This window comes from Helicoverpa armigera, chromosome 23 (assembly GCF_030705265.1).
Source record: "Helicoverpa armigera isolate CAAS_96S chromosome 23, ASM3070526v1, whole genome shotgun sequence".
NCBI lineage: Eukaryota > Metazoa > Arthropoda > Insecta > Lepidoptera > Noctuidae > Helicoverpa > Helicoverpa armigera.
Window position 1 is genome coordinate 850,265 of NC_087142.1, and position 18,743 is coordinate 869,007.

The 18,743-nt window shown below is 36.0% G+C and overlaps 1 protein-coding gene across 1 annotated transcript; it reads right to left on the bottom strand.

Annotated features, from left to right (window-relative positions):
• Positions 1 to 1,343: 1,343 nt before the first annotated feature.
• LOC110376782 (kinesin-like protein Klp61F) lies at positions 1,344 to 14,084 on the bottom strand. The gene is made up of 21 exons (XM_064040865.1): positions 13,887 to 14,084; positions 12,828 to 12,975; positions 12,149 to 12,298; positions 11,428 to 11,646; positions 10,931 to 11,019; positions 9,676 to 9,924; positions 9,204 to 9,457; positions 8,593 to 8,822; positions 8,055 to 8,218; positions 7,594 to 7,733; positions 7,383 to 7,474; positions 6,802 to 7,005; positions 6,253 to 6,420; positions 5,731 to 5,963; positions 5,138 to 5,286; positions 4,591 to 4,706; positions 4,044 to 4,175; positions 3,399 to 3,621; positions 2,790 to 2,902; positions 2,194 to 2,361; positions 1,344 to 1,933 (listed from the first exon to the last, which is right to left on the bottom strand). The coding sequence occupies exons 1-21, from the start codon at positions 13,946 to 13,948 to the stop codon at positions 1,820 to 1,822; spliced, it is 3,417 nt and encodes a 1,138-aa protein (XP_063896935.1). The 5' UTR covers positions 13,949 to 14,084; the 3' UTR covers positions 1,344 to 1,819.
• Positions 14,085 to 18,743: the final 4,659 nt, after the last annotated feature.

Genomic DNA, 18,743 nt, shown 5'->3' on the forward strand with positions numbered 1-18,743 from the left:
AAACTATCCTATGTCCTTTCTCAAGTTCCAAACTATGTCTGTATCAAATTTCACAAAAATCGGTTCGGTAGTTTAGGCGTGAAGAAGAGACAAACAGACAGACAGAGTTACTTTCGCATTTAAAATATTAGTTTGGATGATAAAAAAGGTATTATTCATTCATCAAAGTAGGCTGAAAAACTAAGTCAGTCAAACTTGGTAGTAGTCTATCGTTCATACCCACTGTAAGGTAATAAGGTAGATGACCACACACCGTCTTACCACAAAAACTTTTTAACGTCAGTTTATGCCTTGTCTAAAAAAATGTCAAATTATGACGTTGACATATGGTTCATTTTGCAGCCAAAATTTTATTAGACAAGTGTAAAACAGGGTTTAAAGTTTTTGTAGTAAGGCCCACAAAGTTTTAGCCCTTATAAAATAACGAACGTATAGCGGTCGCTAGCTCGCGATCAATATAGAAGATGGATGATATTATGAAATAAAACATGATTTCCTATTTTAATCAATTATACTTTATTGAGAGCATACAGAAAAGCGTTGTTCATAAATATATCAAATATCCGCTTTGTATTGTACTTTTATATAAAAGCTTTTACCAAACTAATACATAGATATTAAAAACTATCATATTAGACACCATTGGGCGACTATGCACTAATTTTGCCGTTTTTAATTACATTATTAATAGATTATGTTTTACTAATTGGAGATTTTTCTAAACTTTGAATCAAGCTACTATTGGTCCCTTCGAAAATCTTAATTATTAACTATTCTAAAGTTATATAGCGTTGTAACTAACTAATTAATATCAATACACAGTACAAGTTCAAGCTAAATAATATAATCATCTAAAATAATATAGCAAACATTATAAACCTTAAAATAATATAGTGACATTAAAACTACTTTATAAAATACAAAATTAATTAATCATAATTGAAAGGAATATATGAAAAAAATACTTTTTGAAAATTGTGATAGAAAAGCATTTTCTATTTAAAGGCAAAATGTATATTTGGTGTAACCAGTACATAACAGAAAATAAGTCCAAATAATTTTAGTAATTGTATGTCAAAGAATAACTATTGTTATTAAGAAATATATAATACCAAAAATGATGTTACATTTATATATTATATTCCTAATAACGCACATTAAGACAGAAGTATATTTTTAGTATATTTTCTAATTTCAATTACCTTTTCTGTAAAGTAGAAAGAAACTAAGTCAAGTATTTTTAACTACATACTGTAGTTATTAGAATTAGAATAAAGGAAATAGAATTCAAAGTTAACAACTGGGTAAATATTATTATTACTCAATCGTTTGAATTTAATTAATCATGCAGTTCCACACACAATCAAAATATATCCAAAGTAATAAAATATAACATTTTATTCAGTTAAAATAAGTTTCCGTTAAAATACACATACTACATAATGTTTTAACTCTCGTCAAATCCTATATAATTTATGTTTAGTCCGACAACTGTCATATAATAATAACATTAACTATGAATACGTACAAACAATAGCATAAACCCACTACTAATACATATTTACTTCTTATACAAATAACATAATTATTAAAAATCATTATTATATTGTAATTTTTGTGAAATGCAGAATGTTAAAAAATACTATTTTCAGTGTTTTTGATCAACAAACAGATTTATCGTACCAAAAAGTATTGACGTCAAAGGGCCAAGCGTACCCAACGCCATCTATCGGTGAGTTTTCAAACTTCGACATTGAACACAATATCACGCCATCATTATCAAAGTACTAAACAGTATAAAAAAGTATATTTACTGTCGTCAGTTAGCGTTCCGTTCCGCGAGGACTTTCTTGTGAGAGGAGGGCGCGGGCAGCTTGGAAGGTTTCTTGCCTGAAATGGAACGGTCTCCGTTCTCTTTGGCATATTCTCGTTGCTGTAAAGAAAAAGTTTCATCATAAATTGTGACTGAAGCTGGGTAAATGATTTCACATCCTTACGAAAAGAGTATCTTTGAACTATCTCGCCGGTCCGTCTAATAATCACGCGATGGAACCGTGAACTTAGCTATTGACGTTTAACATGTTCGTTCACATAGGAAGTGTGAAGGGTGGGCGTTTTTTGTTAATTTTGACGTGCAAAAAGTGCTATTTAGCAGCCAAGTTTGAATAGTTTTGACTCTAGTGTAATATTTACCTTATTCATAGTATAAATTATGTCAGTCTCGGAGGTGCTCTTGACGAGCGGGTTCCTGCCGGCCGGCTCGGGCGGGGACGGCGCCGCGAACACTGACTCCTCGGATGTGGAGCATTCAGAGTCGCTGGCTGGACGAGTCTCTATATCGGATTCTACTACTATGCAGTCCTGGAGAATAGAAAATAGTTTTTATAGGAAATCTTTTAACTAAGTTGATTAATCGGTCAGATTTTCCTTTATCGACATATTAAACAATTGACAATACTAGTAGAAATATGCAAGGTTTAAAAGGCTAAGGTTGATAGTTCAAACCATAGGTGTCAATAGTTTTCAAGGAAACATGTGTTAAAATTTGAAGGTAGAGAAAATGATTGTCTAAAGTATTTTTATATGGGTTCCCTTTGAAATTAAGTAGTTATTTCAAAATAAATTACCATTGGAACAAAAACAGTATAGCAAAAAAAACCATCATGTTTTTTACAGTCCCACTGCGGAACACAGGCTTAATTTCATACACTAAGCTTGGTTCAACGCTTGTTCAATAGAGCTTGTAACCTTAACTATAGCACATTATTTAATAAATAAATAATACATACATCATCCTGGCTGTTCTGCCTCATGGCGCGGAATCTCGCGAGCAGTCGTTCGTGCGGCGAGGTGGCGGCCAGCTGTCGCGGGTAGCGGTACTCTATGCGGTTGGGGGTTGCTCCTGTAATACAATATTATGTTGTTTATTGCTATATGGTAATAAATTAATATTTATGTAGTATTTTGGGGTATGTAACTCTCTAATCCATTTCCGAAGGAAGAAGTGAGGTAACAAACTCACCAGTAACAAATGTGATGTTTGTTAGCAAAATTTCGCTTTATAATAATTTGGTTGAATGTTACAACCAGCACCTTTTCTTAAGTATAATGGTAACTAATTCTAACTCTCATACAAGTTAAACTAACTGCTAAGAGCTATTTAAAAAGCCGAGGGAAGGACATACGATACTTTTTATTCTCCACCTATGGGAAAATTATCTAAGGGAAATTTTCTACCATACCTAATTGAAAACAATGTAGACTGACCTGTAGTACCTGAGTTACTGGATTAAGGAAGTCAGAGGCAATCGCTCCTTGTAAAAAACAACTACGCATAGAATAAAAGCCGAACCCAACATAGTTGAGAAAAGGCTCTTGAGATAATGATATTGACTAACCTGTAGGCTCATACACCTTATACTCTTCACTAAGATATTTAGCCTCCAACTCCGCATGTCTGGCTAAAGCCGCACTCAGCTGTTCGCGTAACGCTCGTACGTGCGTTCGCGCATTTGTACAGGCTTCGCTGTGGGACGACACTTGAGAACGGAGTTGGGAGATCAAGTCGCCCGTGGAAGTCGCCACGGATGATAGTTGACTGATTGCTGTTTGTGTGTTCGTCTGTGAAAGAGGTTGGTGTTTTTTTTATTAATCAATGTGCGGTTTAAGGGTGAGGCTCCGAGGAGCGACCGAGGCACCAGGGCTCCCGTGGGCTTGCGAACTTCACAATGTAAGACGGTATACACATTCAGCATATCCCTCTCAAGTATGAACAAAAAAAATGCGTCAGCAAATCGATGTAAATGCCGAACTGCTTAAAAAAATCACTCGCTCTGCACAAATGTTATCCATAGTACATACACGACGTCACAAATATAGTTCCAAAATCCCCCACTCGCGGCATCTCTTACGTTTGCAAAATTCATTCGACACTCGCGCAGATATACCGACAGTGAATACTTAATATTGTAATAACTGTTGTCGCAGAAGTATTTATTTTATCTCCATACCACCAAATAAAGATATAAAGAATAGTTAATTACCTCAACATTAGTAACAAGATCATCAGTAATTTGCTTGGTGTTGTCCAACATAGTATTTAGTGTGGAGTCGGCAGCCTGCACAAACTGTTGGCTTGTTTGTTCGTCTTGACTTATCACGTTCTGTACTTCTTGCTGTAATTAATAAACACATACAAATTAAAATTGAAAAATCTATAATAATTAATGATATTATAATGCTGAAGTTTGTTAGCCTTAACCCGCTAATATCAGGAAACATTGGTCGAATTTAAAAAATCATCCAGTATTAGATTATATTGAGAATGGCTTTATCAGGATGTGCGAAACAGTACGCGGAGGGAAACCGCTGGCGGAAGCTAGTTAGAATATAGGAAACAATAATTCAATTCTTATGTAGTTTTATCCATCAATTGACCTATTCAACTGCATTTGTATGAAAATTTTTATCGATTATTTTGAATTAAAAAGAAATTACATGTATTTCGAAACTTATCTTCTGAACTTGACCCAATATGGTGATGTGTGAGTGAGTTTTGCTCTTATAACCGTATAAATGAAAATTCCATACCTCAGTATGCACTCGTATCTGTTCGAGCACCCGCAGCATCTCGTTGTTGATATGTTCCACTACCTCCACGACGTTCTTACTGAATATCTCCATGTCCACGTTAATCGCGTTCGTATCTACAAACGTAAATGTTACAAATATACCAAATATCTTCTAAAGTACAAAAATGTTTATTGAAATTAGGCTAATTAATTTATTCACCTTTTCACGTCAATTACATTGGACAGCACCACCTAAAAATATCCCCTTTTATGCACACGTAAAGCCCACATTCAATCAAAGTTTCCTAATTTCTGTATAATTTTTTTTGTTATGAAAACTACAGGATGGATTTTGATGAAACTAGACAGTAATGCAGCTTAAATATCAAAATAACCTGCAGACTATCTATATAATATCTATGTGTGCGAAGTAACTCGGGGCGCGGGCTAACTAAGCAAATAAGCGCGTTTAGTACCAGATAATCAGAATAAAGTTTATGGTTATAATGCTATACTTATCTATAGTTTACATACAAGTTTCTTCTACATAACAAAATTATACATACTCTCTTCAAACTCCTTGCCATATTTCTTGATATCCTTAGCGCACTCTTCTCCCTCCTTCTCAAACTCTTCAAACTCTGTGTCTGCCATCTCCAACTCCTTCTGATCAGCTTCTAGCTGCTCCTTCTGTCTTTCTTTGTAGTGCTCCATCCTTTACAATCATAGAAAACGTTTTTATTAATATCCAAAATTAGAACCTTCAACCTTCATCATAATTATTTGTAAACAGCACCTATGTTTTACAAATAAACTGATTGATTGATAAGTGTAAAAACTACATATATATTTCAAAACCTAGCCCTCCACCACATATTCAGTTTGTTCGCAATAAATTAATAAACAGATTTTAAGATTTTAAGTTATAAAGGTATGAAAACTGTATGAAGTGAATTAAGTCATTGAACAGATAAGTAGTGAAATATTAATTTGTATTAAAAATGGGCGAAGTTGGTTGTATTACTTGTAAAACGAATTTAATAAAATACACTTCGTCACATCAAATTTGACTGGAAACCACCGGGCAAAGTCGTAAAAGAGCTGATGGATCACAATAATAAGACTATGATTTATCAAAAAAATAAAATATGAAACAAACCTCTCATCCAATATTTTCTGCAGCACCTCAATCTCAGCTACTTTCTTAGCGAGTCTGTCTTCTGAAGCCTGTTTTTCAATAGCTACGTGTCTCGCGATCTCTTCCTCTAAGATTCTGCGTTTCTCTTCCATCCACTGTTGCAGTCTGTTTTCTGTGGTCTGACGTTCTGACTCTATGTCTGATAGTTGTTTTGTGAGAAGGTTCTGAAGTTTGGCTGTTTCTTCCTCTAGTTCCTGAAAATTGGTAAATAACGAAAAATTTTATATCTACTTTACAAAAGGGTTATTGCTGTATTGTAAAATTTAATATTAGGGTGTTGATATGTAAGTATTAATCATGATTAAAATTAGAGGGGGAGGGGGTGTAGTTTAGACCCGGGAGAAGGGCATGGGGTAATTTTTGTCACCATTTTACTACCTATGGGAAGCAGTTACCTTGGGACAAGGGTGAAATTGCGGCTGTAGTGTGTACTAGGTAATTACTAAAAGAAGTTAAATAAAATAATAACACTAGTGTACATACATGATGTGAAGCCTGCGCGATGTTAGCACGTCTAGCCAGCTGGTGTTTCCTCGCATCTCTCTGCTGCCTGTATGCCCTGGCTCGTTCTTCCCGCCGCGAGTGTGCTCGCGCGCAGCAGGATTCATGCGCACGCTGTAGTGATGACACGCGCTCTGCTGCACCCACATACTGAGGAGGAAAATACGTTGAGGTCAATATTAAAAAAGAATCTGATTAAAGTACACAAAAAACCATGCAAATACATGGTGAATTCAGAATCAACAGGAAATAAATTGAATTTTAAAATCATTTATTAGAAAATGAAATCATTTGAAACCTCACACACTTTTGCCCCGCGAATCAATCGAACAGCAAAATGTAGAGCCATGTACAAAGTCACATATTTTATCTGTCTGTAGTTAGTTACAGCCTTTTTAATGTCCCTCTGCTGGGCACAGGCCTCCTCTAACACTGAGAACGATTGAGCATTATTAACTCTTTGTTTTTTCAACATGAAACAAATGCAAAAAAAAACGCTTTATGTAAAATAATTCTATTATATCGACTCACCCACTGCTGCACAAAAGCCGCGACATTCCCCTTGACATCGACAGCCTGCGCCTGCTGCAGCGACGTGACGAAGCTGTGCAGGAACGCCGCCAGAGTACTCCGCACTGCACTGCAGTGCGACTGCACTGATGACTGCAGCTCGGAGCGGTGGCTTGCTGCTGACTGCACTAGCGTGCTGTGGCTTTCTGATGTTGCTGATTTTATCTGGGAAGTGGAAGTTAGTGTGGTTAAGTGCCAGTTATTTTAGAAAATACAGAATTTTATAAGTATACCTTTTGTAAGAAAGAAGAAACAATACCTCATTTCTACTAACTAAAATACCCTAAAAGAACTCACTCTTTAGTCCAAGAAATAAACGAATTTATGTCTACTAGCTATACTTGGAGAATCATGATAGATCAACGTCATGAATTCCGAGTAGAAAAAACACAATATAATATTTTTAGTTTATATAATTATATTTATTTCGAATTCAAAGTGACTGTTTTAAACGGTTATAATAAACGGTTTCTAATGACAAACCGTTTCTTCAACACTACAATAGTAAAAACACAAAATATTAGTAAATAATGTGCACATACCTGATTCATAGTGTCAATGAAGGTCTGCACCAGGTTGTCAAGCTGTTGCTTGTTCTGCTCCTGAGTCTGAGAGCTCGATGCGCCGAATGTGTCTGTTAATAAACGTGACATTTCATTATACGGTTACTATATTATGTTTATTTGATAAACAAATTGACTGCGACGTAAGGATCATTGAGATTTAAAAGTATTAATCTTTATTATTTCTTACCTATCGCGGTCTGCAAGTTATTGAACGCGGCGTTGACAGTGTCGGCAAAGTGCTGCACTCCCGAGCTGATGTTGTTGCGTTGCTGCTCAGATTCTTGGCGGTAGGTGCTCGTGATCTTTAGATTGGTCGACTCCACGTTCCTGAGAAGAGAGATGACATAGTTAAATGAGGATTGGGATTAATTGAGATTGAATGGGTGTAATTTAAGATTAAATATTATGATACTGTCTAGAAGTAGAACTGACATACTCGTAAAGTTTAGATTCTCGTTGAATACAAATCAGTGGTAATTCGAATTCGCTACGAAAGATCAAAATTATATTAATGCCATTTTGTTTTTAAGTTCTTAATTAAAAAGTCAGGAAGATTGTTCAACTTAATTTAAGTGCGTAGTCATATCGATTATACCTACGTATGGATAAAATCCATACATATAAAGCCAGTTACGGATTATGACTTACTTGCGGCGGTCGACAGTGTCCTGCAGCTTGGCGACGTGGCTGCTGGCCAGGTCGGCGGTGGCCAGCAGGTCCCGCGCCTGGCCGCCCAGGGTCAGCTCCGTGCTGCAGTGCGCGGAGACCAGGACTTGCTGCTCCTCACAGGCTTGACGGGTGCGGGATAGTTGCTGCGGGAGAAATAATGGGATGTAGAGTACGTTGGATCATGGAAAGCAAAATAACTAGCGCAGATGTCATGTCTCTATATCTCCTAAGTAGCGCGCCAAAATACGGATGCCCGGAGGACGAGGAACGCAACTAGCTCCACCCTCATACACCTTTGGAAACCACCCATTGAAAAAAAACATGTAAATATGTAATTTATCTAAAAGAACTATGGAACACTATATTTGTGTGTATATTTGTATGTAGAACTGATATTAAAAGTACAAGAATAGAGTCTAAACTGATGAAATTATCTTTTTATGTTTCTCATAACTACAGCAATATTTTACAAGTTTTCAACTGAAAATACCATCAAATATTATTTAACAAAACTTACTTGGCTAGTACTGGCCAATTCCTTCTTAGTATTATCGAGCTGGCCGACCGTAGTCTCCAGCTCCCGGTTCTTGGCCTCCAAGCTGCGGTTGAGCTCGTCGAAGATGGCCTCCATTCGGTCGCGTTCCTCCTCCATGGCTCTCTTCTTGAGGAGCAGCTCCTGGATCTCTTTGCGTTGCTCTTCATCTTTTAATGTCAACTCTGCGTAAGTCTCGTTGGCTAGGTATACGCCTGTGAAGTAAATATAAAAATGTGATTTCATATCTTAAACTTATGTACTTTTTACTTGTCAAATCCTACAACTGGGACGCTTATAATTGTTACGCTTTTTAGGTGATACGGCGGAAAAAAATCCGAAGTTTGATATGGTTATTCATTCAGGCTTTATTCAATTCGATTTTTTTTTAATGTAGAATTGTTTTTACTGTTTATCTTAAATCTTTATTTTAAAAAAATACAATATAAATTTATTTTAAAGCTTTTAAATCTACGCGATACTAATTAAAATTTGCGGAGAACGTAATTAAAGTAGCACTATCTCTGACCTAATACCATGAATCTGAAATAATACGATAAATAAAGAAATGTAAACTATGTACATCAAAACCTTACCATTCTTTTCCCTAGCAGCTTGCAAGTCCCTTTTCAACCTATCAATTTCCTCTGCATACTCCTTAATAATCGCCTTTTTGGTCATTTTCTGGTTAACTTCCGGCTTGTTCTGAATATTCTTGGCTCTGTGGGCATACTCCAAGGTGCTCAGGGTCTCTTCCAAGTCCTTGTGTCCAGGGGAAATTGTAGCTATTATAGAGGTCTTGGTCCGGCCTCCTAGAGATTCTTGGAGGATGCGCGTGAGTTTTGACTCTCTGTGGAGGTGGGGAAACATGATTTATATACGTAAGTACGTAGTAGGTACGTAAATAATACTCCAACTTACTATGACTGACTTTGAAATAATTAAAATGGATAAGTACAAGTGTATTATGTAAGGCTAGCAAATATATTTTTGGCAAAATCATAATGTAATAAAATGGCTATACCAATAAAAGGCACTAAATACCTAAAATCTAAAACCCAAACCAACCTGTAAGGAATATGAGGATGCCTTTCAACCAGCGCCGTGATAACTCTGCCCAAAGTCAGCAGCGACTGGTTGATATTGACACACTCCCTCGCCCGTTCCTTCTTCGCTGGGTTATCGGAACCAGCCTTGCTGATGTTCTCAGACCCTGCTAAGTCCACCAGGTTGAGCTTCCCGATCTTCATGAGCTCCTCACCATCGGAGCTGTTCTCCTTCATGTGGACTACTATTGTGAAGACGGTGTGGGAGCGACTGGAAGAAACGCGAAAATTTTTGTTCTATGTTTTAATTAGGTAACATTCTAAAATTTTACTTGTTTGGTGTTTATGTGACAATATTCTGCATTTACTTGTTTCCATGTTTCTACTACCTTACAACTAAAATTTAATACTTTCGTCTAAATATAACTAATGTAAAATACTCAATACTTTTATTGCTTTCCACATGTATTCTTAGCTGGTAATACTTATAAATAGTTCACATGGACCCTGTCGGGCACAGCAAAATAAGTGGGTTAGGAGAGAGGAAGCTCTTATTGGCTACAAATAGCTATTAAGAGTAGGATACCATACTTAATACTAAACTATTAATGAAGTATCTATCTACATAAGCTAATTATCATGTTTGATCATGCTTCCTCAGCATAATATTGCAGGAACCAACCCAATGTACACAAAAAATGCAAAAGAGAACAAAAAATGAAGAAGCATAAACAAAACATTTTTACATGTTACACTGTTGAATAGACTTACAATAAATTATATTTGCCATTGGGAAGGCTGCTGCAATATTAAGACAAAACCTTTTTAAAACGAAAACATTAAAAAATTGGATCTCCTATTTTCTACTAATATTATAAAGAGGTAAACTTTGTTTGTTTGATTGGTTGTAATGGATAAACTCAAAAACTACTGGACCGATTTTAAATATTCTTTCACCATTAGAAAGCAACATTATCTGCGAGTAACATAGGCTATATTTTATCCCGGTGCGGGCAGTAGCTCTCACGGGACGCGCGTGAAACCGCGGGAAAACGGCTAGTTATGTATAAAAGAAAGTCGTGTTAGTTACTACTTATTATAAATCAACAACAGTTGACAGAAAATTGGTTAGAAGCTTAGAACCAGTAGACAGAAATTCAATATTTTTTATCCCCATACATGTACGAAGAGTAATTCGGAGGTAGATGCGGGTGAAACTGCGGGCGAAAATTAGTCATACATATGAAAGTTTAATATATAGAGTTGGTATATCTTACCTGGATTGTGCGTTCATGAGTGTGGAGGCAACCCTCTTCCTCTCTTGTCCCTGGGCCATAATCTTGTACACTTCATTTTTGTTGTACACCTGTGACAATGAACAATCACATAATAAACATTATAGAAATGTTTTAAAGGTATTTCAACTTTAATTGTGATTACTAATCTTACCTTCAAACCTTTGATAAACATAAAATTTCATACATGCTGCATGAAAGGTGAGATTTTTATTTAAATAAGTTCAAACTTTATAAGGAGTCATTAAGTGTTAGTGTATTTTTATTATTTGAAAACATATATTAAGCAGTGAAAAAAGGCTGTATGGAGGCTTTTCAATAAATATAATCATCGGCAAGGATATTGAGCCCTGACCTTCACATGCACAGAAATGATTTATTGGTTTTTTGCCTTATGTGTACAGTGCGCAAAGCGATCCCCACTCTTCCGCCGAGAGCTCATTATCCGCGCCGATAACTATCTGACGAAAATGACTCACGGTAATTTCCTCCAAGCCATTAACAATATTGGATCCCTTCCTCGTGACATCTTCATAGATCCTCAGCTTAGAGTTGTCTTCCGAGGTGGACAGCAAGTCAAACAGTTCTTCATTGTACAGCTCCAAGTAGGAGACTCGCACTGTGTACTCGGTGTTGGTGAGTCGGAGCTCGTCGAACAGTTGGGAGAGAGCTCGGGGGATTATACCAGCTAGCGGGTCCTGGGGAGAAGAGGCATTGATTGCTTTACTTCTTTAAATATTAGGATTTTAATTATTTTAGGAACAGACTGTTGATTGTTTTTGCCATAGCCAATGGGGCATTGTAATCTGGAAATCTCTGTTTAAAATTAACCTTTGGCGAAACAAAGACTTTTACATGGCTGTAAATAAACATTTTTTATATGTTACTAGCTGACCCCGCGAACTTAGTATCGTTTAAACCTTCCCTGGACCTCTACAAACATTTTAAAACTAAAATAAGCCAAATCGGTTCAGCCATTCTGGAGTTTTAGTGAGACTAACGAACAGCAATTCATTTTTATATATTATATTTTTAAGTTATCGAATGTTAAATGTTTGTGATGTGGCAGTACTTTTTTTAAATAAATAAATAAATAAGATTTTGTTTTAAAAACAAAACTTGATTACAGACAACATGCAATTTCTTCACGTTACAACTTGTGACTGTTAATTTTAAATATCTACATAGCTAGATACTCACATTTTGCCAATGTGTGTCAGTCCCGGTATGCTCTCCGACCATAGTGTGGGTCTTGCCCGTGCCAGTCTGGCCGTACGCGAACACAGTGCAGTTGTAGCCATTGAGGACCTCCTCGATCAGAGGACTTACCACCTCTTGGTATACTTGGACCTGGAAAATGTTTGAATGTTCACCAAGAACGTCAAATATAATGGGCTGATTTTAATAACCAACTTCAAAAACAGGAGGTTCTCAGTTTGACCTGTTTGTTGATTTGATGCAGTATTAAGTGTAGTGTTTGTCAGACTTAGGAGAAAGTTTAGGTACATTTTTGAAGTTGGTTTCTACTTTTGTTTGCAATTCTTAGGGTGGGTTGCACTTGCACCATGTAATTAGAATGTTAGCCAAACTATAAGCATCCATCAATGCAGAAAATTGGCGATAATGGCTATTTGACTGCAGGTTATGGAATCTAAGGAATTAAAATGTTGTAGAAAACCCAATGAAGAGGAATTGCACACTTAACAATACACATAAAAAAGAAGAATAAAGACAGTTTATGTACAATGGCAAGCTTACCCCAGAATTGGGTTCTCTTACAGCCAACCTTAAAGCGACAGAGATTCTATAGTGGTAGGGTAGATTAAAATGGTATTATATTATAGTAATGTGTACGTTTTCAGCAGTGCAATGCTCTTACCTGACTAGCAGAGGGGCCGAAAGCCCTGTCAAAGGTGAACTTCTTAGTCAGCGAGGACTGCTGTGATGTGCGCACCACTACCTCTCGGCTGTTCACTACATCGATCACGCCGAGGGACTTGATGTCCTTCTCACGCTGGTTCAGAGGTCTGCAGATGAAGAAATTTGATTATTGGTATTTAAAAAAGCAACCTGATCAATTCAGACAAACACTTAGATAAAGTAACGGAGAACATAAATAAATAAAATAAATAATTATGTCAATGTGAAATATGTTTTCTTTTATTCTATTTGTTAAAAAATGTAATGTTAATAACTGATGAATTGACAAAGGTGTTATGGGGCAAGCATTATATGTCTTCAGTACTTCAGTTTAGAAATTGTTTTAATTAGTTTTGCTAATCTATAATAACAACTTACTTTACCAACACAAGGCAAAAAACACAAGGTAGTGTATAAACACATTGTTACACCACAAAATAATGTAACCATGAGACATTCATTCATTCAATACTTTTTGGTCAAGATAGATGTGACCACTAATGCAAGCATTCTATATTATTATTATATTCATACAAAATTAGTTTATTACCATTCTTTATATTCTTTCTGTATTATTGAAATCTTATACAAATGAACTCTAATTCCTGAATATAAGACTGCACCAATGGATTGAAGTAGATAACTTAGGAGAGTCTAAAGTACAGCAAACAGTTTATTAGCTGTTTGTTGCACATTCAACAGCAAAACAATAGTTTATAGGTTCGTTTACAGTGAAAAGACCATGGCAATTTTAAAGTTCATGTAATTAATACACTAATTGACTGTTTCAGGGTCCGGGTGAAGCAAGCTAAACTTCGTATTGAGGTCATGCTATTTTGTCCATCTTTTCCTAAATGAACTTATTGGAAACTAGAACAAATAGGACATTGTGGTCTCCTAAACGATATGTGAAGGATTTTAAAGCTAATTCTTAAGAAATAACTGAAATAATCAAGTGAGTCATGCCGTTAACGACGAATTTAGTTCAAAAGCTTAACAATTTTCAATCAACTTTTACCTTAATCGAATAGATACTTGAATGTTCTGATTCTTCTCCTTCCGAGTTTTATCCGTCGTCATCTTGACACAATACACATATAACAATCGCAAATAAACACTTCACTATAATTGTTTTTTAAATAATTTCGCTAAAAACGCGTCAATGCTTTGAATTGGTCAGAAAATCCGTTGAACGGTGCGCTTCAAACAAAATTCAAATCTGACGGATGTTGAGTCGTTGTTTATGTCCACTCTATATTTGGGAACTAGTCTTTTGATCAATAGATAAGTTATTGTTTAATTTAAAGTTATTTAAATAAAAAGTAAATAGTAATGAAAATGTTGTAAAGTTAAGGATTTAGATATTCAATCAAAATATAAATCATATAATCACAAATGAATTAAACGTCTGATAAAATTAAGATTGGTCACACTATTCTTTGTAAAATGTTAATTACTGTATTACAAAGATAAATGAAGCAGTAGCAGCGATAAATATAAACGTTACAATATTATTCAGATTAGCCGTATATCATTTGGTTCTTGTTTAGCTAGTACTTGGACGGTACTACCCAAGGACTTTATATTACTTAACCTTAAGAGTGAGTTAAGATGGAGTTAAACCGGAGTTCAGTCCGACATTTCTTTAGCAGCTAGAACTTTTAACTATAAGCATAAGTGAAAGGAAGAAGTACCTACTTTGAATGAATCAAAAAAGTTTTTAGGTAAGCTGTTAGTTTCAGTAAAAATAGATCTGCAGCAGTAAGAGCAACTAAAGGCGCATCTATGATTATTTGCTATTAGATTTACTGTAGGCGCTTAATGAAGACAAAGTGCTATTTTCATATCCAATTTCTATGGTTCTTCTTCGTGTTTGCGAATGTTTTTGGTAACTGTCTTATACTTTGATACTCGTACTTATATACTCGTACTCGTTAGAATATACATACATACATATGTCAACGCTCGTACAAGTTTAGTGCAAAGATTGCCATTTATTTATTAGTATTAGGTATAGCTTAAAAGTCAAATTATGTTTTAGGAAAAAAAACATGTTACAATTTAAATTCTAGAGCTCATCGCACTTAGATATACTTAGGTACCTGAATAAAGTGGATAAAGTGACCATATTTTAAGAAAAAAAATACGCTATGAAAAGTTACAGCTAGCCAAGTACTTACCACCTACAGTGGTAACGTTAAAAAGCGGTTTGGATTTCAATAACTTGTGTAATAAAAATAGGCAGATGTGCTGCATAATTTTACTCTCCACTGCATATTATGTAAATAGTTCACCATTTATTGGTGCAAGTTTTATTTTCTGGCCATGTAAATTTTTTAAAACTTTTTTTAATTTATGAGTGTGCTTCAACTATTTATTGTAAGTATGCGATCTTTCTGGATGTAGAATACCATGTACTTGTTTCACAGACCTTCTCTAAGTATTGTAGGTATTTATTTAATTTGAGGATAGTGAACAACGGTCCCGTGCTAGGTCAAGCCCGCGGGCAATGGCGCTAGGGCTACGAGTAATCCCATAGGTCGGTTTTACTGTTTTAGTTATAAAGCCAAATGAAATAGTCACATTGTCTGATTCTAGAATTGCACTCAGACTAAAGACAAGTAGCTAGTAGAATTTCAAATTAGAGCAGCGTGGTTTCTTACACTATGAAAGAAATAGAGCGGCATTCAAATATATCGTCTATTATGGGGTAGCATAAAATATTCAGCAGACATCTCATCATAATCATATCTAAACCCCACATTGCATGCACACCATGTTCTGAAGACTAAATAAAAACCGCCAGCAACCACAACTGATTACCCACATACAATCTGTTCCCATTAGAAATGGAAGACCATTATACGCCACCGTTTCTTATTAGATCTAACATTCCTCAATCGTGTCTAATAGGAATGAGGCTTTTAAAACATTCCTATAAGCTCTTTTTACATATGTACCAACAAGAACAGAAAAATAAACTGGATAAATGAGGAACGTCATTATACAGATAGTTTTTGCGTCTGGCAACACTCATTACCTACACCATTTCCTCCCGCGCTTTCTTGAAGAAAATTAAAGAGTCGCCGCATTAATTCTATCCGTATGTCGCAACGTTTTTGCGTCGGTTAGCAGCGTTATGGCGGCCCTCGTTTGCTTTTTGCCCGCGACGAGAGTTGCCGCCGAGCGCTTCCCAGACTCCGCAACGCGCAAAAAGCCGCCTCGTCGCCACCACTGGAATCTACACAAAAACATTAACCCCGCTCAATAACTGGCGACGTCGATGAAATACTATGAGTTCCTTTCAGTTTTTACCGCGAGCGAGCTTTTTCCGCGCGCAATTTGCATCGGACGCACGCCGTCGGCCATTTTATAGTTTTTCCCGCGCAAACGATTCGAAATGATGGTCGCGTTCCGAAAATTGCGGCCGGATAAAAAGTTACCGATGAAATTCTTGTTTGGAGAATGGGCGTTTATGTATAATGATATTTTTTATAGTGCCTTTAACCCTAATATTATAAATATTTCATTTTGTAAGTATTCAATATTGACGACGCGTTTAAAAAGTGTAAAGAACCGAATACACTGAAGCTACTGCCTGATTCCCTCTGGTTAACTGTGTACCTAGTTATTGGACTGATTGTCTTAGTAACAGCAACACTCATACCAATACTGATGTATAGTTTTATACCTAATACACCTCGCATGTGGGTCGCTGGAAAACTGAATTTTCATTAATGAAAAGTTTTTGAAATAATTAAGCAATTTGGATTATGAACGCTTTCTTAATGAAAGCACATAATGCTCAAATACAAAACAAGAAGAGCAACAAAATGAAAGTCTGTAGGTACTTTCTTTACTTTTACAAAAAACTGCACTTAATGACCTAGGTAACTAAGTGCTAATATTATAAACCAAATAAGCGTATACATCTATAGGTAATGTGATCAACTAATGTTAAGAGTTCTTCCACTCCACAAACTAGGCTCGAAGTAGCATTTTCGTGATCGCCCTCTCACGGTGACATAAGTCAAGACCAGTGTCAGGCCGTCTAGAAAGTACGAGTGGATCCACGAATCTTTGCCTAACGTATGAAAATGTTCAGCAATGTGAGGAATTAACGTCTAGTATGTAGAGAAGCGAGGCCGGTCACCGTGAGAAAATACTCATTCGAGAGTGTCTTTACTGTACGCTGGGGCTGTAGAAATGGCGGGTGAGTGAGCGGAGCGAGTAGCGGATGTGTGGTTAATGTTTCTTTAAATATAGATTTGAAAATATCTGAGGGTTTCTTATTGGAATACACAATTTTACCAAAGTATGTCCCTAAATGTTGTTACAATGTTTTTTTCAATGTTGATTTATTACCATCATGTAAAATAGGTAAAAGGAAATCGGAAATTATGAAACTTTTACCGTCTTACCACAAAAACTTTTAAACGTCAGTTTATGCCTTGTCTAAAAAAATGACAAATTATGACGTTGACATATGGTTCATTTTGCTGCCAAAATTTTATTAGACAAGCGCAAAACAGGGTTTAAAGTTTTTGTAGTAAGGCCCTTAATGATTACTTAAGAATTATTTAATGCGGTAAATCTGAATTGACAAGAGTGTCTACGGTAATATTTGTCTCATATACCATGCCTTCTCTTGCGCCCGGCCCTGCTTCAAGGCATAGTCTTCTTTATTGAGTTACCACGGCCCTGGTTCAAAGGGCTCAGAAAGGAAAGGGCTCATAGTGGTTTTGAGTTTTAGTTAGTAAAAGTCTGTCACGTCCACGCGCTGCTCCCATAGCGGGAGAATTTCCCATTAGATGACTTTCCATTTAAAAAAGTTACATTATGTCTTGAAAGTTAATGTCGCGCTTTTATTAGTTTCGGTTTCATAGCCCCCTCGCCGTATTAATGGCCTCACTTTTTCTGTAAATAATATCCGACCGACTCTTAAGGTAGTGTAGGTTTTTCCTTGAGCCGGTGAAAGGTTGTCGCAACACTAGATAGCTAGAAATATGTCGATATGATGATAAACTAACGGCAACACTGTGGGAAAACTATGGTGCCACCTTTTTGTACACTCGATGTGAAAAAGGCTGAATACACGACTTCCTAGAGCGACGAGAAAACTTGACTGTAAAAATAATTTTTTTGTCTCTGCTCTTAGTTGTACAAGGAGATCATCGACAAAAAAGGTTGTTTTTGTAAAGGAGGAAAATTACTTTCTATATTTTTTTCGTACAAACCTGCCAGATCTTATAATTTATTCAGCGTTGCAGAAAGTTACACCATTCCGTTTGATCTCCGCGAAACAGTACGCTGTAATGAGATGAGATGCTGTTGAAAACGCAAAAAAAAACAAGACACAGACGAAATTATACACACAGCCCATAAGCCTACAAGAAAATTATATTAACCCATATACCGAAGGCCTGTTAACCCGAAATATAGATTTTTTTGCACCATCACCCGTATACCGTTGTTGGGTCGGCAGTTTTATGTATTTTTTACAGTTTCCAAGAATGGTCCGCTTTCGTATCTCAACCGAATTAAGCTTTTGCAAGCTGATTATCATTTTTAATTTGATACCAACACGAGATGTTCTGTGGGCTGTTTTTTCTGAGCGGACAAGTTTGCTGGATTGTTTAGCCTTTATCTACCTGATTTTTTGGGGTCGATACTATTGTGGAGATTAGGTCTTATTTTGTTTTTAAAAACATATTACGGTATCTATAACTTTTGTATGTTTATTATTCCCATCAAAGATTCATAATTTCTTAGGTTTCATTATTATGCTTTAACTTCATACTCAATTTATGTAGCTTTAAAACACAGAGGCAATTCGAGCCTTTAATATCTCCAAAACGTTTATGACCTCTAAAGT

What these genes read in the sequence shown, in the direction of transcription:
- LOC110376782 (XM_064040865.1), bottom strand. Translation starts at nt 13,948, where the DNA reads ATGACGACGGATAAAACTCGGAAGGAGAAGAATCAGAACATTCAAGTA. An exon ending in CATCCTCATATTCCTTACAG is followed by an intron (nt 9,458 to 9,675) that starts GTTGGTTTGGGT and finishes CCACCTCCACAG; the next exon opens with AGAGTCAAAACTCACGCGCA. An exon ending in GACACTGTCGACCGCCGCAA is followed by an intron (nt 7,734 to 8,054) that starts GTAAGTCATAAT and finishes CTCTCTTCTCAG; the next exon opens with GAACGTGGAGTCGACCAATC.